Source organism: Lolium perenne, chromosome 6 (assembly GCF_019359855.2).
Source record: "Lolium perenne isolate Kyuss_39 chromosome 6, Kyuss_2.0, whole genome shotgun sequence".
In the NCBI taxonomy this organism is placed as follows: Eukaryota; Viridiplantae; Streptophyta; class Magnoliopsida; order Poales; family Poaceae; genus Lolium; species Lolium perenne.
This window is the reverse complement of record NC_067249.2, coordinates 62,712,710-62,735,295: the sequence shown is the minus strand read 5'-3', so window position 1 is coordinate 62,735,295 and position 22,586 is coordinate 62,712,710. Positions and strand designations below refer to the sequence as shown.

Genomic DNA, 22,586 nt, shown 5'->3' with positions numbered 1-22,586 from the left:
GTTTGTCGATACCCTGATGTGTTTCCGGATGATCTACCCGGTATGCCCCCAGATCGGGATATCGAGTTTATCATCGAGTTAATCCCTGGAACCGGACCTATAGCCTAGGGAGCCTATAGCATGAACCCGGCAGAGTTAGTGGAACTGAAGAAGCAACTGGATGATATGCTATTCAAAGGTCTGATTCGACCAAGTGTGTCGCCTTGGAGATCACCAGTTTTGTTTGTGGATAAGAAGGACGGTGCCACTCGTTTGGTTACGGACTATCGTAAGCTTAACGATGTCACCATCAAGAACAAGTATCCGTTGCCCAAGATAGAAGATCTGTTTGACCAACTGACCGGTGCCAAAGTGTTCTCGAAGATTGATCTGCGAACAGGATACCATCAACTGAAGATTCGTGCCACCGATATCCCCAAAACAGCCTTTACCACCAGATATGGATTGTATGAGTACAATGTCATGTCATTTGGATTGACCAATGCCCCCGCTTATTTCTTGAATCTCGTGAATAAGATCTTTATGAACTTCCTGGATAAGTTTGTCGTTGTGTTCATCGATGACATCCTCATCTACTCCAAATCCGAAGAAGAACTTGAGCAACATTTGGAAGTGGTCCTAGATACCCTTCGGGAGCATCAGTTGTATGCCAAGTTCAGCAAGTGTGAGTTCTGGTTGAAGGAAGTAGGATTCCTGGGTCATATCTTGTCTGCCGGAGGAATTGCCGTTGACCCCTCAAAAATCAAGACTGTTGAAGAATGGAAAGACCCAACCACTCAGACCGAAGTCCGTGCATTTCTCGGATTGGCGGGATATTACCGCCGGTTCGTTGAAGGATTCTCAAGCATAGCAAGACCGATGACTCAATTGTTGAAGAAGGACAAGAAGTTCGAATGGACTGACAAGTGTGAAGAGAGCTTTCAACAGCTCAAGAGCAGATTGACATCAGCCCCAATCCTGGTTATGCCGGACATTACCAAGCCATTTGATGTGTACTGTGACGCCTCCAAGATTGGTCTTGGATGTGTGCTGATGCAAGAAGGCAAAGTGATATCTTACCTGTCAAGACAGCTGAAGCAACATGAGCAGAACTATCCAACCCATGACTTAGAGCTAGCAACCGTGGTTTTAGCACTGAAAGTATGGCGTCATTACCTCATGGGTAATCGATGCGAGGTTTACTCGGATCACAAGAGCCTGAAGTATATCTTCACCCAGAAGGAGCTGAATATGAGGCAGCGCAGATGGATAGAGTTAATCAAGGATTACGATATGGAAATCCACTATCACCCCGGCAAGGCCAATGTGGTAGCGGATGCTCTGAGTAGACTGCCGTGTCAGTTGAACTCCATCTTAGCAATCGAGCAACCCAGCCTGTTTCAAGAGTTTGAACAGTTTAGACTTGAACTGGTTAGCGAAGGATATCTAGCCAGCATTGAACTCCAACCCACCCTGATTAGTCAGATCAAGGAAGCTCAGAAAGGAAATGCTAGCATTGATGGGATTAAGAGCCAAATAGCTGCGGGAAAGGCACCAGGATTCACCCCAGATGAAGAAGGAGTGCTATGGTACAACGGACGCCTTTGCGTGCCGTCAGACTCAGAGTTGAAGCAAGTTATTCTGAAAGAAGCCCATGTCACCCTTTACTCCATTCATCCCGGAGGAACCAAGATGTACCAAGATTTGAAGGAACAATTTTTGTGGCATGGAATGAAGAGAAAAATTGGAAGCTACATCGCCAAATGCGACATCTGTCAAAGAGTCAAAGCAGAACATCAACGCCCCGCAGGACTATTGCAACCCCTACAGATCCCCGAATGGAAGTGGGATTCCGTAGGAATGGACTTCATCACCGGACTGCCCAAATCTAGTAAAGGAAATGATTCCATCTGGGTAGTGGTCGACAGACTGACCAAAGTCGCCCATTTCATCCCCGTCAAGACCACCTATCAAGGATCGAGACTCGCAGAGTTATATATCTCAAGGATAGTCAGCTTGCACGGAACCCCGAAGTCGATAGTATCCGATAGAGGATCCCAATTCACCTCCAGATTCTGGCAGAAAGTACATGAAGGACTCGGAACTCGTCTGAATTTCAGCACCGCCTATCACCCGCAGACAGATGGACAGACAGAACGAGTCAATCAGATACTGGAAGATATGTTGAGAGCATGTGTGCTAGAGTATGGATCTAAGTGGGAAGACTGCCTGCCGTACGCAGAATTCTCGTACAACAACAGCTATCAAGCCAGCTTGCAGATGGCCCCCTTCGAAGCACTGTACGGAAGGAAGTTCCGTACCCCTCTGAATTGGTCGGAAGTCGGAGAGAGTCAAGTCTTTGGACCAGATATTCTCCGAGAAGCTAAAGAGAAGGTTCACAAGATCCGCGAGTACCTCAAGACAGCCCAATCCAGACAGAAGAGCTACGCCGACAAGAGACGCCGAGAGATGACTTTCGAGATCAGAGATTTCGTATACCTCAAAGTGTCCCCCCTTAAAGGAATGCATAGATTCCAGCTTAGAGGAAAGCTTGCACCCCGATATGTCGGACCTTTCAAAGTCCTGAGTCGCCGAGGAGAAGTATCCTATCAACTGGAGTTACCGGAAGAAATGTCAGCGGTACACAATGTGTTTCACATCTCGTTACTCCGGAAGTGCTTAGAGGTACCTGAGAAGACCGAGGTTTTCAAGAACATCGATCACCGAGCTGTGGATCTCAACTCAGATCTGACCTACCGCGAAGTACCTATTCGCATCTTGGAAGAAGCTTTCAGAACCACCCGCACCAGGAGTATCAAGTTTCTGAAGATCCAATGGAGTAACCACACCGAAGAAGAAGCCACTTGGGAGAGAGAAGACTTCATGAGGACTGAGTACCCAGATCTCTTTAGTACCTAATTTTCTCTCAGATCTCGGGACGAGATCTTTTGTAAGGGGGAAGGGTTTGTAACATCCCAAGTTCGAACAATAATAAATCAAGAAAGAAAATTTCCCAAACTCAAAATTTGCAACAAACAAAAACTTTTTCTATGCATATAGTGCCACATATAGTTTCATGCATATGAGTGTTTTTCTTTTGTGCAATTGCCATGATGAGTGTTGATATGTTGATCACTTGCTATTAAACCCTAAACCAAGATCACCTAACCCTAATTTGAGAAGAATAGAAGAAATAGAGAAAAAACCCAATTCTCACTCACATACACATAAGGCCAAATTGCAAATCTTCACCAAAGGCCACCATTGCTTGATCTCTTGCTTGTAGAATGTTTATATATGATAGACAAACACAATTTCATCAAAGAAACAAGAATCAAACCAAAGCAAATCTCAAAACCTACATACATGTGATAATGGTCAAAAGTGACTTTTATAAAATGTTCCTCACTTTACCCCCCTGGTTTTCTCTTTCCTCAAACTAAACTTGGTCAACACTTGCCATGTCATCCAAGACCTTGTCAAGGTGAACAACTTTCATGTTGACCACCATTGCTAATGTTGACCAGGTTGACCAGAATGATTTTGACAAGTGGTGATGTTGAAACAAAGTGAAGATGACCCCAAATTTGAAACTTTGCAATTCAACTCCAAAATGAATACCACCACCACCAATCTTTCACATTAATTATATAATTGAAGTGTACCAAAAATATTTCCAAAATTCCACCAGAAAGTTCTTGCGGGCATTGTGCCGAACACTTGGCAGACATGATTCCAGAATCTTGCTACACCCTATTACACGATGGTTTTTTGGCCTAAACCGACTTTAACTCGTGATCATCAGCTCCCTCTGCATCCTCTGCATCGATCCTAGCCTTTGCCATCGTCGTTTAAAGTGAAGAAAAGGAGAGAGGAGCACCACACCGTACCATGCCGGCCACCTTTGGCAAATCTCTCTCTGGCCTCCATCTCGCCCCATCTCCTTGTCCTAGAGAATCTACATAGCACAAGGACACCGACGGTACATAGCCCTAGCTCGCCAAGGCTTGGCGTTGGCCAGAACGCGCGCGTCCAAAACGATGCCAGTGCACGCCTGCGCACGCGGTGAGCGCGCTCTGGCCGCGCCAGTACATCGAGCGCTCGAGCATCGTCGTCCTCCCCTGCACCAGCTAGCTCTGCGTCGAGCATCTACACGCCACCCTCTACGCGCTAGACACGCTCCATAGCCTGCCCCTGCACCGTCGCCGTCGTCCTCGTCGGAATCATCCCGCACCTACTGCCGCACTCGAATCAAGCCCTCGATCGATCCCGTCTCCCTTTTCTCTGCGCCGCTGCACGTTGACCATCGCCAGGACGACGCCTATCCATAGCCATCCTCGCCTTGCCCCTTTGACCACCGTAGACGCCGCGCCATGGCCGCCCCTTCGCAGCACCCGCGGCACTCCTCCATCTGCTATAAATAGAGGAGATCAGCGCTCCATTTCTTCACACCATCTGCTCCCCTCTCACCACTGGCTCTTCTCCACTCCTCAATTCCACTCCACCTCGCCGGAGCAGCTCCAATTGCGAGCTCGTAGCCACCGGAGCGCACGGAACATCGACATCGACTGGAGCCTCGCCGAGCTCCGCCGCTGTACCAGGGACTTCTTCATCTACTTCCACTTCACCGAGCAGCTTGCCCTCCCTCGCCGGCGGCCTGGTACTCCCTCCGACCCCCTGGTCACGCCGCCAGTGCGTCGGGATCTCGTCGGAGACGACGACGGTCACCGACCGCTCGATCTCTCTCTAATCCTACGGTCCATCTCTTGCGTACCGTTTCGGTGATTAAAAGCCACTGACGGGTGGCCCCCACCTCGTCAGGGCGGCCCAAGTGCACCAGATGCTTGTTGGGTTGCGCTGTGTAGTTTAAAACCGTTTCGGCCCGTTTACGTTTCCCGCCTAGCCCACTAATTCAAATACTGGATTTTGTTAATAATTCAAATACCCTGCAGATGCTTTAGTAAAATTTGAATAGTTTGAAATCTACAATTCCAAATCTAGCAAACTTTATACCGTTGGAAAGCCCAAGAAATTCTCTATCCAATGCCACTGGTCCCATCTCCAAATTCATAGTAGAATTAAATTGCTAAAAATAACAAGACATGGACTTTTGCAAATTGAAACTTTATTTAAAATTCAACCAAAATTGATTTTGAATTGATTCCACCTCTAATAAATCACAATTGATGTCCTATAATTGATTATGCAATAATATAGCTAAGTTGTTAGAATAATCATGGACTAGATCAAAATAGTGGCTATGTAGTCAATTCTAGTGCAATTAAATTTTTGGAATTCAAATTCTATAAATAGTATGAGAGCTACTCTCTCATTTAAATCTTGATCCTAAGTAATACAACCAGAGGAAATGACATTAGGCTAATAAACCTCTGATTATTATTACTTAGAGATTTTAAATCATTTAAGTGTTAGTCTTAAATTGTGTGAAGTGTAGCACTTCATTTAAATTATACTCCCATATAATAGATATGGAATGTTGACCTTGGTCAACTTATATTTCATACCTGATTATTATTTGAGGACATTAAATCTTAATAAGATCTAATGAGAGGAAATTATTTTCTCTAAAGATCTAAATAGCAAATTAAAGAAATAATTATAATGAGAGGAAATTATTTTTCTCTTAACTAAGAACCAACCAAGTAATCCACCATGCCATGAGTGATATGATGCTAGAATTAGTGTGTAAATCTTTGGTGTGTTTTAGTCTAGTATGTAAGCTTGGTTTGGTATTTATACCTCGTATTCGTATATAAACGCTAGTAACGAGGAGTATCAAGAGGAGGAAGCCTACTCCCAAGAAGAGGAGGAGAACTTTGACAACTACCCTGCTCAAGGCAAGCTAACCCTTGCTAACCACCAAGTGCATAGCTCTACAAGAGCAAGGCACCATCACACTTTATTTTATGTCTTACCTATCCCATGTTTTTACCTTACATTTTCTTTTGCTCATTTATTTCAAAGTACTTTTTGATTTATGATTCACTTGGTCTAGAGTAGTACAATATTTAAAGATAGCTTAGAACAAATCAAAGATAGGTAGCACCCCTCATGAAATAGTTGCTAGTGCTAATCAAATAAAATTGACTACTCTAGATGGGAACATTGTGAAGTGAAATGACTTTGAAAGAATGTGAAGTGAAGGTGACATGGTTGACTTGGTGAATTTAAATGAAAACTGATGATTGGGTTTGAATGCGATACCCTTCCAATTATACAAGTACCCCCACAATACCTGATTATGGGTAGGGCTTAACTAGAAACTTGTGTATTTTAGTATGGGTTCCCTCTAAACAAGCATCATAGGGGTTACGCCGAGGCTGCCTCCGTTAAGTGTGAAATGATGTGAATACGAGGTGAATGTACGGTCCAAGCCCTGTGCAGTTCCCGGGTTAACAGTTGGTTTTCACCGGGAGGCCAAGCTCATGGGGAGAGGTGCCTATACTAACATATATAAGTGAAAGGTTATGGTTGATGATCCGCGTACTGAGTTACGATGATTCGGGGTTATCCTCGACGGATGTAATCAAAAGTTGTGGCACAAGAGTACAACCTCTGCAGAGTGTTAAACCTATTCGAATAGCCGTGTCCACGATTACGGACGATTGGAAAGGCCATACTGTCTCCGTTATCAGATTTTTGATTTTAAAAAGGAATGATGAATTGGAAGGTGATATGGACTTGAATCAAAATGAATTGTGGGAATGACACTAATGTTCCCACTTGAGTTAGTCTAGCAAATGATAAGCCTTTACTCAATGTTTATCAAACTAAAACTTGGCTTTATGCAAAGCAACCTAGAGCTTAGCACCCCCTTACTACACTCAATAAGTAATTACTTTAATATTAGTTTGCGAGTACTTTAAAGTACTCATGGCTTTGCCCTGGCTATTCAAATGCCAGACTTTGAAGGAGAGCAACAGTATCAGGATGACGGACATCAGGACGTCTACGATAACTAGGATCGTCTTCTAACGTCAAGCGTTGCCTGTGAAATAGATAGTCCACTACTACTTCGCTTCCGCTACTATTTGTGTTGTTGAACAATATATTTGTGTAATATTGGATCATGTGATCTATGGTTGTAAGACAAGTATGTGTTGTAATAAATGATGACTCTATGCTACTTACTATTATATCTCGCAAAAACATTATTCCTGGGATTACGATGTACGGCATAATAGGCATCTGGACTTAAAAATCCGGGTGTTGACATCGCCCAACCCCTTCTTCTAATTACCATGCACCACCGGTCTGTAATATGATCGCGCGTCCAGTACTTTGATTGCCGCTACTCTGATCGTGACGATTCGGTGGGAACGATCTCTTTTGAATGCAACAATTTGAATTTCTGATTAGGGACGGCGTTTGGGGGACGCGGTTGGGGAGCGACGTCCCCCAAACGCGGCACGAATAAACGTCCCCCAAACGCTTAATCCGGCGCTCTTTGGGAGACGCGACTGGAGATGCTCTAAGCTTGTCTCCATCAAGATAGAACCGTGGTACTGAGATTGGCTCTACCTAAAACGGCGACGTGTTTCCCAACTTAGCTACACCTGGAACGTGGAGAGTGGACTATCAGAACCGGGCGGTATGTGATTCTGGGTGAAGTCAGTTTCTGATTGGTCCAGATTTTTAACGTGGGGTCCACTGTTGTATGGGTGTTTTCCATATACTGGTACAAAACGACAGTGCATACCCCGTGGGGGCTCCTCAATCCTCGTCCCCCACGCATCGGTTCACGCGGCGTGCGCAACGGCAGAACACCACGGCCACCTGCTCGTCCAGCCCGGGAGGCGGCGGCGTTGGGGACGGAGGGTTGTCCACGCCCTCGTCCGCGGCAACAAGGAGCGTCGCGGTGGCGCGCAGCGTGCGCCAGCAGGTCGGCGCGGCCGCGGCAGACCTCCTGCTCGCCGTCCGCATGCGCGAGCAGGTCGGGAGCAGTTCGTGCGCGACCAGAGCGCCACAGCCTCCTGCTCCTCGTCCGCATGCCGTAGCTCAACGGCAAGCGCCCGCCGCCGGTGGTTGATCCAGAAGAGTAAACCGCATGGGCGGTCTCCATTCTTTGCCGGTGCCTTCACTTTAGTCCCTATAATTTAAAATTGAACATCTCAGTTCTAAATCTTTGGTTAGTTGCTCACCCGAGGTCCTATTTTGGTTTGACCCATGTTGACCTGCCTACGTGGCGTTTGACCACTGCCACATCAACAGTGAGGCAAAGGAGGCTACCGGTTGGACTTGCAAATTCGCAAAACGACCCCCTTCTTTATATTTCTTCCCAAGCCACAGTTCATTTCCCTTTCTTCTCCAAATCTTGGGCGGCCCTAGATCTCCGACTCGCGTGACGGAGCAAGCTGGACCCGCTCACGAGCTTGCTCCAGCACCTCCTCTGACTACTGCGGAGAAAGCTGGACACCTACCTCCTCTAGTCATTGCACCGCGTCAGCCAAGGCGAGGACGAGCCGGTGAGCATGGTCGCCGGTGATGGAGCTTCTCTGCGGGTGGACTGGAGGGTGCCCTTGCGCGCGATGAGGAAAACCGCGATGCCCAGGTCTGCTGTGACGCCCATGCGCAAGCAAACGTCTCCTGGCCGGTCGATCCCCTCGATGAACTCTTTGGCTGGGAGCGCAGCAATCGCTGACGAGGTGTGCACGCAAGACCTCACTGTGTGGCCTACGCCCTAGTCGAGCATGAATCCGGCGAGCTCGTCGCCGTGTCTGTGCACCAATGAAGGTAGGGACCACATGTACGCTGGCCTCGCGGAATCGAACGGCCTCGAGTTGTGTGAGGGAGCGACCGTGGCAGAAAGGGGTGCGGACAGAAACATGGACCGTATTTTGGAAGAAATACAACCCCAAGGGCCTATTAGCAAATATGTAGGGTGAGTTGTCTGTCTCCTGGGCCCCCAGTGTCGATGTGGCAAGGGTCAATGTTGGTCAGGCCGATTTAGGACCTCACATGAACCATTTATGAAAGATTTAGGACTAAGATGTTCAATTTTAAAGAATAAGGAGTAAAGTGAAGGCATGGGCAAAGAATTGGGACCGCCCGTGCGGTTTACTCGATCCAGAATTCCAGATCGACGCCGCCCCATCCCCGACGCCACATCGACGCCGCCCTGTCCCCGGCGCCGGCCCCGTCCCGAGTTCGCCCGGACCCCGACGCCACCTAGACGCCGCCTTGTCCCCGACGTCGGCCCCGTCCCGCCGTCCCGAGCTCGCCTGCACGTCGACGCCACCCGTCCCCAACGCCACCTCGATGCCGCCCTGTCCCCGATGCCATCCCCATCCCGAGCTCGCCTGGAGCCACGTCGACGTTGCCCCGTCCCCGACGCCACGTCGACTAAGCCCCTGTCCCCGACGCCAGCCCCGCCCCAAGCTTGCCTCGCCATGGTGGTCGCCTCCGCGTGGTGGAGGTTCGCGGCGGAGGGCGCCGCGACGAGCGGCGGTAGCATGAAGGCGGCGCGGGACCCGCGGTGCGCATGAGCTTGGGGGCGGCGCGGAAAAATGATTGGGGAGTGGGGCGGTCTCTCACCGGAGATGCGCCGGAGGTCACCGTGCTTCTCTCTCTCATTAGTGTGAACCACTCCTATGTATTGTATCTGTATCCCTTTGTATCAAAAAAATCCTCAACTGCTATGTGGGGCCCACCGCACACCTGGTCCAATGGGAGCCCGCTTTCCGGCAGCTGCACATGCCCGCCGGTTCAACTATGGATCTCTTTTCCCTGGAACGTGGCCATACTCCTCAGCTTAGCTTCACCTAAAACGGAGCTGCTTACCATGGCTCCGTTTGTTTCGGAGCCAAATAAAAAGTTATTTTGTGATTTTTCTTGGAAACAGTTTGTTTTGAAAAATCTTTCTATATATGACGGCCGGACGGGTGCAGTGGGTAGTGGCCAGCGCGATTCGTCCCCCAATTACACATCACCGGTTCGACCAAAGCTTTTCAGCCTGGCATGTGTAAGAATCGAGACTGCTGCTACTGTTGCACTGCGTAAAACGTGTGCGTGGCATCAAAAAACAAAAATGTACAACATGAACTCATCAAAGGTCTTTAAGCAAAGCTGCTGCTCACCAGAATCACGCTCCGAATCCAAAAGCGCGAAACTACCAGCCCAAATTGCTGATTTAACATGTCAGCTGAAGCATACAGTCACACAAGCGAAGCTATTCCTATGCACAGTCAGCGAAAAAAAAAATACAGCAGCCAGCCGCTCTTGGCTCATGCTGGAGCAGCTTCGGTCGGAGGGATTGATACTGAACGGAGGAGCTCCAGGGAGCTCGCCAGCCCAAGGAAATGCGACAGGATGATGTTCGCTGAAGCCTGCGCATTGTGAGCATGAACGACCGTTAGAAAAGTAGATAAAATTGTACGCGCTGGTTAACTAAGGAACAGGGAATCAAGGGACTCCAGCCACCAAGCGAAACTACTGGATGTTAACTGTAATTGCAAACTCCATAACATTGTCTCGCATAACATTGTCTCGCATGCAGTGTAGAGTAGTATGTTTGTTACATGGTTATACAGGCAAAGTTGGAGGATTCAAAGTTCTGACACTAAATCATATTTCCGATTGGGCGTTACGAAACTGGATGCTTTTGGTGTTATTTCTAGATGTGTTGGGCACACACTTTACGTTATAAATTTCTCAAACAGACCAAGAGTTACTAGAGCACAGTATTTATGTACACAAATCACCCCAACCAGATGATAATGTAGTGAATAGTGTACATTACTTCCTATTGGCTTATGAGACACTTGCAATACAATCAGAGTCATGGTGTGATCTTATTTTATCTACATGCTTATCATCTTGATTCTACTGTAGTGTGAGACGCCTAACTTCACAATACTTGGAATATTTTTTAGAGAGTGGATTTTGTACACCCACGTATGGGTACACGAGCTATCATGTCCGCTTGTTACAGTTAGAGATTCGTGCCAATATTTTACAGGTTTCACATATTGCACTAGAAAAGTAGGTCCAATCAATCCATTTCCGCCAGTGCCTAACCACAGTACCAAATTCATAGACCATGACGCAGCATATGAAATCTCTGACTGTAACGAGGGGACATGTCTTCTGCCGGAGCTGCGAGATGCCTTCACGGAAGATTTCTTCTCCCTCGCGGCAGCATCTCTCGCGCCTTTTCTCCGCGTTTCTTCCACTGCGACAGCACGTGACTAGCCCAGGAGAAACATGCGGTGGCCAAGGCACGCGCTAGCAAGGTGGAGGTCGAGCGAGGCGCAGGTCCGGCACCACGCCCGTCGTCGGCCTGCCAGCGACAGTTCCTCAAGCGCGGTCGTCACCAGCTCCTCGAGCACACGGTACTCGCCACTTCGCCAGCTCCAGCATGCTGAGATGCGGGCGGCGGCTGCTCCTCCTGCCTGTCGCGGTGGAGGCGGGGTGCGTGATCAGCAACAGTCTCGTCACCTCGCCCCACGCCGCAGCGCGCCCTTCGGCGCAGCCTGCAGTGGCCTCCAAGACGCGTACGGCCTGGTAAGTGGAGCCTCCGTCCGTGAGCACCATGCCTATGTCCGCCGGCAACACCTGCCTCGCCCTCGCAGTGTTGTACCAGCACTCTCCGCCCCTGCAGCCCTACCTCCCGTCCACCCCCATGCTCGACAAGGCCCACCGCGACAAGGCCGGCCAGTGGCCTCAATGGTACCATGCCATTGAACCCCCCCCTTCACGTCGTACAAGGCTACCTTCGAGGCCCCCGCCGGGTCGGAGCCCGTGGTGGTGGACCTGCTCGGGCTTGGCAAGGGCGTGGCTTGGATCAACGGCAACAACCTGGGTGTTGTTCGACGAGGCCGCCGGCGACCCGTTGAGGTCGGCGACGAGGTGGCGCTGGCGTGTAGCCACGACCGGACAATCTCGAGGGCAAGTGCAGCGCGTACGAGGGCGGGTGCGAGTCCAAGGCGACGCTGGCGGCGTTCGAGGCGGCCTGCATCGACAAGGAGTCGTGCACGGTGCGGCAGACCGTGTACTTCCACGCGCGCCTCCGGGTGCGACTTCGGCCTGCTCACCATGTTGACCATCTGTCGCAGCCGTCGTTGCCATGCACGCCATCGTCGGCGTCGGCGCGGCCGCAGCTCTCACCTTCTGCGCCACCAGACCATCGGCGCACCGAACCCATCTTGATCTCCGATGTGCCACAGCGGGACGAGGATGAGAGCCCCAGCCCGGAGACAATCGAGCGTTTGTCCCTCCGACAGAACACCCACGTAACGGAGGCCGGGCTCCCCGATCCGGATCCGTTCTGCAAAATTTCTTGTGGGCGAGATGCCATGAGGATGGGGGAAGGTTGGGAAGGGACAAAGGAGTGGGGAAGACGTCGGTGCCTGAGTCGCCGGGAACAGAGTGGCCGTCGGCGTTCGCTCGGGAGCAGGGCGCTTCAGAGCAAAGCAGAGCATACATATTGGAGGAAGGTAGGGAGCGGAGAGAGAGACAAGCGAGAGAGTGCCTACCTGCTACAGGCAAGACATGGCAGGGGTACCATACACGTCCTATCAACTACAGTACCAAAAAGATTCGGTGAAGTGCGAAAATTCAGCCCAAGTTTACTACCTTTCCGAATCACCGGGCAATGACTGGCTTAGATAGCTCGTGTACCCGTTCGTGCGTGTACAAATGCATTTCCCTATTTTTTACTGCATTCACAGAATCTAGAAATATGAACATGATAAATAAGCAATGAAATACCTGAACTAGGAACACATCCAGGGCCAGAACAGGACTTTGGCCAGAGGAAGTTGCCTGAAAATTGGGGACCGCAGAGGTCGTAAGAGCTTTGGCTACCAAACCACCAACAGTTGCCTGCATGCCGAGAACAGCGGCGCCCATCCCAAGAATGTTGAGCACAATGCCATTTTTCAGACTTTTAATCACATCAGCACGTGGAGGAGCCTGGAAAGCATTCCACTGTTTTATATTCTGATTCTAAAGCAAATCGTATCTCAAGTCTATTTTGTCATACATAAAACAAAACAGAATTGCAAGGTAAAAAGCAGATGCCAGTAATCTTTGCCCTACCATATGTGTGGTAAAAACAGAATAGTTAACTGTGTGAGATGATGCACAGACACATAGGTAAACAAGATGAGTCACAGGCAGCAGGAAGGGAGCAGCAGTTTAGTTTTTTTAATATGAAAACAAATCATTTATTTTGCGGGCAATGATGTTAAAAATGGGTGGTGTGGTCGAGAAAAAGAGTACCTTTGCGGGTGCACTTGCTGTTTTCCGAAGTCTTTCAGAAAGGCGGATGTAACCAAACGACCAGAAGACTGAAATAAAGGCCGCGACAATACCAGCAGCAGTTGCATAGAATGTAAAGGGTGATGTCACCTTCCCAGTAACAACCGTAGAGAATGACAAAATTCCAGCTGAAACAAATGTGCACACCAGCTGGGACCAGAACCCTAGGGAACCCAGATTCTTGAAATACCTTGCTGTTTTCTCTAGTCTCTTGATAACCTGTATATTTAATCCATTGAAAAGGGATGAAGATATGCCAGCTTCAGTCACGGTAGGTGGCTTAAACTTATATTTACAGAGAATGAAGAGATATGTAGTGTAATTTTAACCATGTGAAGAAACAGACTAATTTGAAAACGAACAACATTATTCAGGTTAATCATCATGTGTACTAAAATGATCACATGTTTTTACAAAACATACTAAATAAAACACATAACAAATGGAAAAGATGAACACTACTACAATGTGGCTTCAGGTATGAGGATGGAAAAGAACACTAGCAGATGGAAAAGATGAACACTATCAGAATGTGGCTTCAGGTATGAGGAATCATGGCCTGTTCTTCTAAAATAGGAACTATAAAAACTAAGAACACTAGCATAATCACCAACAAACAATTTTGTACCTATCAACTATCACAGCAAAATGAAACCAGCAGGCGCACCATGAATTGGTTAGTAAGGGAAGTGGCTCTATTGATAAGATCCAAACCTGATAAGGTCAGTTTGCATGTCATCAAGCACACTAATAAAAACACCAGTATACAATTCTGTGATTGTTTGGGATGAGGAAGAACTTTGACATGATTCGAGCTGGATTTCTTTGGAGTGGTGACAAGGATAAAAAAGTAGCACCTTGTCAATTGGCAAACTGCATGTCTAGCAAAAGATCAAGGTGATTTGGGAGTCCTGGATTTGGAAATAATGAACACCGCACTTTTATTGGCTTTGGGAAATTTTTAATGGATATATTTGAGAAATACCACTCTTGGCCAGTGTGTTCAGAGAAATGGGGATTCCCACTTCTGGCAAGCGCTCATGGAGGCCAGACCTTTGTTCCTCTCCTGTTATAAATGTAGAGTTGGAAATGGTGCTAGGACTAGATTCTAGGAGGACAATTGGATCTCAGATAAATGTCTGGCTGTTTGCTATCCAAGATTTTATACCATTTCTTTAGATCAAAATGTTACTTTATTCCATTGAAAAGTTTTCTCAGGTTGTGTTCTTTATCTTTTAGAAGGGGCTTTGGTTGGGGTGAGAATGGTTGATTGGAATAACTTGCTTGGAAAATCTGAGTCTATTACACCAAATGATGATGAGGACAAACACATCTGGTTGTTGCTCTCATAAAAAACATTCAGTGTAAAGTCTTTCTATGTTGCCACGCTAAATTTTGTTTCAGATTCTTACAAGTTTATGTCGAAAACAAAAATCCCATCAAGAATAAAAAAAATTCTATGTCTAGCACTGAAGATAAGCATTCCCACTCGAGAAGTGTTGCTTCAGAGAGGAGGGAGATGCCCGGAGAGCTGTCTGTTCCGTGGGCAGGGAGAAAACATTATCTGTTCTTCACCTGCCCAGTAGGCCAGTAGTCAAGTACATATGGAATGTGATTAGCTGTGCAACAGGATTTAATTGTCAATTTGCTGATGCTGATCAATACCTAAATGTATGGCTAAAAGGATTTTGTTCAAAGAAAAGGAAGCTGCTGACAGTGGGCTTGGCTGCCAATCTGTGGTGGATTTGGAAAACAAGAAACCTGGCTTGTTTTGAAAAATAAATGTCCTAATAAACCGGTTGAAGTGCTGTTTAGAATTTGTTATCGCTTATCGGTTTGAGTAGTGGGCAAACTTGCAGGTGACGGAGGACACAAAGACTGGAGCTGCAAAAATCTGCACAAAACTTCAGGAATGGGTCGCAGGTGAAGTGTTCAGGGCGATTCGAAGCTGGGCAGCATGGCAAATTGGAAATCAAGGCTGGAGAGATGATCGTCTACTGGAGCGTGGAGAAATGATGTTGCTGTTCTGTGTGGATGGCTGCCGTAGCTAGTGTTGGTTCTGTTCTCCTTCGTTGTAGCTTTGGAATTTTCCATTTCCTTTCTCTGAAGGTGTTAGCTTCTCTCTGAGGAGGAATTGGCAGAGGTTTTATGCCTTGGCGGGGGTGTGTTGTGGAGGATACTTTGAAGCTGCAGTTTCTATTAATGGAAATCGGGGAGAAATCCCTTTCTTCCAATAAAAACAATTATGTGCCTGTCAACTATCACAGAAAAACGAAACCAGGAGGCACATCATGAAATGCTAGAGGGGAGACTGGTTTTGGCTACCTCAATTTCTTTAAATTTCATTTATCACATTCCCTGTATTAGAGGCGGCATTCAGATACGAATCACTTAATTACCTAAACCCTAAACATCAGCATGCCCAATCGTATTTTCCTAAGAAAAGCAACCATCACATAGTCCGATAGTAATAAGTTTCTATTAATGGAAATCAGGGAGAAATCCCTTTCTTCCAATAAAAACAATTATGTGCCTGTCAACTATCACAGAAAAACGAAACCAGGAGGCACATCATGAAATGCTAGAGGGGAGACTGGTTTTGGCTACCTCAATTTCTTTAAATTTCATTTATCACATTCCCTTTATTAGAGGCTTTCAGATACGAATCACTTAATTACCTAAACCCTAAACATCAGCATGCCCAATCGTATTTTCCTAAGAAAAGCAACCATCACATAGTCCGATAGTAATAAGTTTCATGTGTGTTTCTTAATTATACCAAAACCTAAAATCCATGTAGATTTCCGAACACAATCTTTCTCGAGAAAATCAGGATAAAACCCTACTTCACGGGCCGACCAAACAGTAACAGATGTCAATCAAAAGGGATAGGCAAAGCACCTGCTCGAGCTTGGCACGCTCAATTGTCTGTTCGGTGGGAGGAGGCGTCGGGTAGAGAGGGCCCGACGAAGACGACGCCGCCGCCACAGTGAGGCGCCGCCGGAGAGCGCCTTCGCCGCCCCCGCAGCAGAGGCGGACAGCAGGGAGGGTAGGGCCGTGGAGAGGAGGGCTGAAGAGGGATGCGGCCGCTGAAAGCGCCCCTCGCCGGAGCAGCGGCGGCGGCAGCCGCGATGGGAGTAGGAGCGCCTGCATTTTGGTGATTGCGATGCTGTGCCCTCCCGTTGTGCAGCAGCTGTGCTCGCCGTTGTCTTTTCCTGTGGAAGTTTTTAACAAACACCCTCTAGTTTTCTGATTGTAAGTAAACAAGTTCAGATCCACGTTTAAGCCCAACTAGGCCTGCCCGCCCTGTCGTCAGCTCGTGCCGTGAGGTGTTGGGTTAAGTCTCGATGGCAATCCTTGTGTTTAGTTGCCACTATGAGTTTAAATCCTAATTGTCGATGTTAAGCCGGAGCAAGGAGAGGATGAGGCCAAGTCATCATGCCCCATATGCCCAGGGCGATACACGTGCTACAATGGGCTGGACAAAGGGTCTCACGACCGGGTGAGCTAACTCCAAAAACCCGTCCTTAGTTTGAATTGCAAGCTGCAACTCGCCTGCATGAAGCAGGAATCACTAGTAATCGTCGGACAGTCATACGGCGGTGAATCCGTCCCCGGGCCTTGTACACACCGCCCATCACGCTATAGGAATTGGTCATGTTTGAAGTCATTACACATTAACCGTAAGGAGGGGTACTTAAGGCTAGGCTTGTGACTGGAGTGAATTTGTAACAAGATAGTTGTATTGGAAGGTGCGGCTGGAGCACCTCCTTTTCGGGGGGGCTGATGCTTATGCTTATTGGGTATTCTGGTTTGACACTTCTTCACGCCACAAAAGAAGACAACCACTTTTGGGCTAAACTTAGATATGGAAGTTTTCTTTCGTTTAGAGTGAAGTAAGACCAAGCTCACGACTTTATTATCCTAGGTCGAAACAAATTAGTTGATAGTGATAAGATCCCTTCTTTGATGGCTCCATGTCACTCCCTGTGGTGTGGTGGCATGGGGATGTCAAAGGAAAGAGATGAAGTTTTTCTCGCTTTTGGCGTAGCAGGCCTCCCAAAGGAAGCCAGCGCGACGGGATATTAGGCCTGTTCATGGCTGGGCTGGGGCAGTTTGTACACACAAAAGTGTCGGGCCGTTTTACGCAAGAATATCTTGGGAAGGAAAGACACGCCTCACACACGTTTAGCATTAGCACAACTAAGAGCAATTCCAATAGTGTAGCCAGCTGCTGGCTATAAGCCAAGTGCCATATCATCTATAGCTAACTTAGAGCCAACATATACAATAGTGAGCTATAAAAGTGTTGTACTTTTACAAAACATGGCCCACCTTTTAGTCTCACATAGTACCTAGGAGCACGTGCTAGAGCTGGCTATAAGATAAGAGCCCACTTCTCTTCTCTCTCCTAATCTCTCACCTCCAACTAAGCAAATTTATAATATTTTATCTCTCATAGCCAGCTGACTGTACCTTATTGTACTTGCTCTAACTAGCATAGGCAAAATGTCTGGTACAGGTCTGGATGACGCCTGAGGCGGTCTGGCGGACGCCGCCGAGGAGGCTTCGCCGCAGGCTAATTCTGCCGCCAATCGGCCTAGGGAAGACGCCGGCGGGCCTGTCGTCGGATGCCTCGTCGGGATCGGGATCGCGCTTTGGTCTCCTCGGCGGGATCTCAGACGGAGAGGAGGAGATTTCGTTAGTGGAGGAGGTGGCCTGGCGAGGTCTGGTTGATGAACCGCGGGTGCCCCCGCCGGATCCTGCTGCTGGCCGCAGCGGCGACGGGCTGCTCGCCGACTTCTGGACCAGGATTGGTTTTCCAACGGCGGAGTCCAGTGCTTGGGAGAAGAAGTTTACCGTGACAAGGTCGTCCGCGTCGAGGGCAAGGTCCTCCTCGCCTCCAAGATCTTCCTTTCGGGACGTGGGTCGTCGGCCGGCGTCTTCTTCGCCGACGGGGCTGCGGATGTTCAAACCTTCGTTGCAGCTGAAGGCGAGAAGGGACCTCTGCCGCAGAGGTGGGCTGGTTTTGGCAATGCGCTAATGGGCATGCAGCGTGCGGAGAGAAGTTCTGGCGATGCATCCGATCGAGCGCAATCAACGCCTCGTCAATCATCCAGTGCCACCGCCGCTCCACCTCATCACGTCGTCTCCGCCGCCCGCCCTCATCATCGTCAACCTACACCATCTGTTCCTGCTTCGCTGCTCCCGTCCTCGCGCCCGACTCGACGATCTTTCGCGCAGGTGGTAGCGGGGGACCGCGCCGGTGTTGCCATGTCTAGGCCATCGCGTCCGACGGTGCCGCCCGGGGCGACGGCGGCTGCTCCGGGGGCCGTTGTTCCCGCGCCAGGGACGATGCGTCCAGTGGCGCTTCCTGCGCCAAACAGCGCGCCGTACCTCGGCCCGCCAGGGTTCCAAGGGTGGCCATCCGGCACCCCAATGCCGACGCAGACTGCTCCGGCGCCACAGCCTCATGCGGGGTTTCGTCCACCCGCCCGTGCACCTGCTCCACCGGTACATTACATACCTCCGCAGCAGCCATATCGCAGACTGGACAAGATTTTCGGTATCCGCAAAGCGGGACAGCGACATGCCGCAGTACTGTGCAAAGAAGTCGCTCCTCAAGCCCACCGACTCAAAGAACCGACTCAACTGCCACCAATTCAGCAGCCACCTGCTCAGCCTGGACAAGGGAAGAAAAGGCGGAAGAAGAAGGCGGTGGCCGTTGTGGGGTCGGATGCGGGGGTCGGAGCAGTTGCTCCTCCTTTAGGGCAGTCCATCCCGGACGCTATGGGACAGCCATCTGTGACAGCTACGCAGGATATGACTGCCGCGCCTCAGCAGGTACTTACAGATGTTCCAGTCCCTGTTGCACCCGCGAAACAGAAGAAGGTGGGACGGTGTTGGAAATGTGCTGTGAATACTCATGCTACTAAGGACTGCAAGGTCCCGCACTATTGCTTGGTTTGTGATTCTAGGGCTCATCCAACTATTAGATGCCCAATTCTGAAAGTACCGAAGCCCATCAGTTTTTTTGTTGGATGCGGTAATGATGCTACTCTTGATCTTCAGCTCCCTGACGGTATACAAGCCTCAGTTGATTGCTTCTGGAGCACCCACTGCTTTAGTACAGGTGTCTGGTGAGGGGACAGTCACGGCGGCGTATATTCAGAGTCTTCTTGCCCGTATGTGTCCAGGGAATCCCACTTGGAGATGGGAGGCATCTCCGCATGGGGATAAGGCCTTTCTTGTTGGGATTCCTACACTTGACGATTTGGCGAGGATCGACGGTATGCAGATGAGTGTACCCAAGGTTGATGCACAGGTGCTTGTCTCCTCTTGGGAACATCAGGACATTGTTCCGGCTTTTGTTATGAAGCCAGTTTGGGTGCATGTCGATGGTGTGCCGGATTCTGTGAAGCATTTTCTAGGGCTGTGGGCTGTTGGGACTCTCATTGGTTCCACTCTTGATGTGGATTTATATACCCTCCGTAGCCAGGGGTTTGTTCGTATTTTGGTGGCTATGCGGCCATGCGGGACGTGGCTGCGCTCTCGAGAGATAAACGTGGCTATTTGGAGGTGGTTGCTTTGTTACACCTCAATGGCTACAGATTTTTGTTCCGGAGAGAGGCGGATGGGTTCAAACCTGACCCACGTTTTCGGCCTTTTTTCTGGAAAGATGGAGAGGATAATGATGGTTCCCATGGTCTTGAGGAGGAGAGATTAGAGGAGGGTTGAGCGGAGGTTGCACCAGGGGTGGCAAGCATGGAGGTGGATACCCGCCCCTCTATGTATCCTTCTGGAGCAACTTCGGCGACAGGTGCGCAGGTGGCACTGACTCCTTTTAATCACTCGCCGGTGACTGTTAGAGGGAGAGAAATTGTGGCAAGGGCGCGGTCCGAGACTCCGCATTTGGTTGCTTCTTCACCAGCGTCGACTCGGACTCGTTCACCATCTCGTGTTCGGACTTTTATGCAGGGTCGAACTAGGCCGGCTTCCTCGCCTTCGTCGTGTCTCACACCACCGGGGCAACGCAGGCAACACCAACCCCTCTCCTTTCTTCGGCTTCAAGGGAGGTGGAGGTGGAGCCGGCTTCTTTGACGGTGTTGGCACAGCCTCTAGCGGCGCCCCTTTTTCGCCAGGGGATGCTGCCGGTAGGGCTATCATCACCGCCGCCCCTGCCTGGGCCGGGTCAGGGGGACCCATCCTCGTCATCGCCACTTGGCGGTCAGCAGCCGCGCGGTGGGTTCGTGGAGGAGGAGGCCGTGGTTGACTCCGCGCTGCTGCGCAGACGTGGCGAGGCGCGGGGGGACGAGGCCATCGCTGTCGCCGAGCCACGCGCGCCCACTGTCGCCGCGTCGCCTCGCGCGCCCGAGGCCGCCCCTGGTGCATGGGCGAGCGTCGCCGACGCCATGAGGAGCACGACTGGCTCGCCAACTATGGACGTGCAGCCGCGCCGCGGCGTGGCTCCCGTCGACGAGCGGCGGACCCCGGAGGCACCTCGGGAGGCAGTACCGCCTCCACAGGTGGAGGGGCCGGCGGGGCTGGGGCGTGGCTTTGACCTTCTGGGGTCGGCTAATGCTCCGTCGTCGACACCTCCTACTCCGGCGACTGGTGGGTTATCAAGGCCAGGGTCGGTGCGGGGGGCTTCATCGCCTCTTACCCCTGCATCACCTGCCTCCTCGCCCGCTTCGTCGATCGTTCCTGCTTCGCCCACTTCTTCACCGCGTTCGAGCTCTACTCCACCGGTCTCCACTTTGCAGCATCCTCCCCCTACCGTCCCTCCTCCTGTTGTTCAGCCGACGATAAGGAGGAGTGGGAGGTACGCGCTTGCGGAGGATGGTGCGGGACCAACCGATGAGGACGCCATGCAGAGAGTCATGCGACGCAAGGCGGAGAAGAACCTGGACACGGCAGGTCATCTACAGATGTACAGGTATTCTCCGTTCATGGTTACCTCTTCAGCGGGTGGAGAACCGAGACCTATTTACGGAGGTCTGTACACGGTTGGAGGCTACGGCGAGGGATACTTTTTCCCTACATGGGTGGCAGCATAGTCTACGGATTGAAGCTCCACCCTCTCCTTAGCCGTTATATAATTCATCGTCTCGATATGTATTTCGCCTTTTTCATATACTGTTGGTTCCAGAAACTAGAACATCTGTGTGCATCCTGGTTATGCAGAGGCTGGATGTAATTGCTTATCACAAGTAATAAAGCATCCTTTATCGAAAAAATCTTGGGAAGGAAAATTTCCAAAGTAACTGGTATGCATCATATTGTAGTCTTCTAGAGTAGATTTTTATACACGTTTCTGAAAATTTCAGTTTTATTATTTTGTAGCAAAAATACAAGATCAAAATCCGATAATAAAACTGTTTAAAATGGTCAGGTGCTTTATGTGGGTCTTCCCAATCAAAAATTCAGGCCGCACCAGCCCTCGAGGCTGCATACCAGGTATGTTACAGGAATATAGGTTCTCGCACAATCAATATGATAAAACCATACTACCTTGCAGCTAGATTATGTAATCATTTGTTGTAAATTAAGAAACAGTTAGTATCTGACTCCATAATATATGCTCACTGTTGCGTTTGTTATTTACTACCTTGGCTTTGCCCGTTGGTTATATTTTGAAATGGAGTGTGCTTGGAAGATGACATATGGATTTGTGGTTTCACTCTCATGCAGTTGTAGCTGTATTTCTATCCGCAGGAGAACTGTGTGTTAAGCCTAGTAGCATAAGAGCATCTCTAATGCGCAGATCAGAGCCTGAAAACGAGGCAAAACCGGAAAAAAAAGTTCAGTCCGAACTGAAAAACCAAACTTGGCCCCTATTTGTAGGGGGCGAAATGCCGAACCGAAGCGAAACCGAACGTTTACGCGCGCTGAAAGTTCATGGCAGTTGCTCTTCATTGTCGTCCTTCCGCCCGCCAGGCCACTATCAAATTCACCAAATTCCTCCAAATTTCGACTAGTTTTCGCCGGAGATGAACTATAGGCGCTAGAGAGAAGCACATCCTCGCTGGAATTGGCTGTTGGTCACCGGAATCGGTGGCCGCGAGCGCGCGGACTGCCCTGGCGGGGCTCGAGCTGCCATGGCATGGGTGGCGCCGGAAGGGCACGGCGGTGCGGGTCGGGGCCAGGCGGGCGCGCGACGACGCGGGGCCGGGAGGGCACGCGGCGGCGCGGGCCAGGCGGGGCCGTGTGGGCGCGGTTCGGGGTGGAGCTAGGCGGGCGAGTGGCGGCGCGGCGCGGGGCAACGCAGGGCAGGGGCGACGGGGCCGGCCAGGACAGCTCGGGAGGAGCTTGGGGAAGAAGAAGGA

The 22,586-nt window shown here is 49.8% G+C and overlaps 1 protein-coding gene across 1 annotated transcript; it reads right to left on the bottom strand.

Moving 5' to 3' along the window:
* Positions 1–10,042: 10,042 nt before the first annotated feature.
* LOC127308167 (protein TIC 21, chloroplastic-like) lies at positions 10,043–16,475 on the bottom strand. Its single transcript, XM_051338938.2, has 4 exons — positions 16,162–16,475; positions 13,222–13,479; positions 12,709–12,912; positions 10,043–10,325 (listed from the first exon to the last, which is right to left on the bottom strand). The coding sequence occupies exons 1-4, from the start codon at positions 16,411–16,413 to the stop codon at positions 10,224–10,226; spliced, it is 816 nt and encodes a 271-aa protein (XP_051194898.1). The 5' UTR covers positions 16,414–16,475; the 3' UTR covers positions 10,043–10,223.
* Between the last annotated feature and the right edge of the window lie 6,111 nt (positions 16,476–22,586).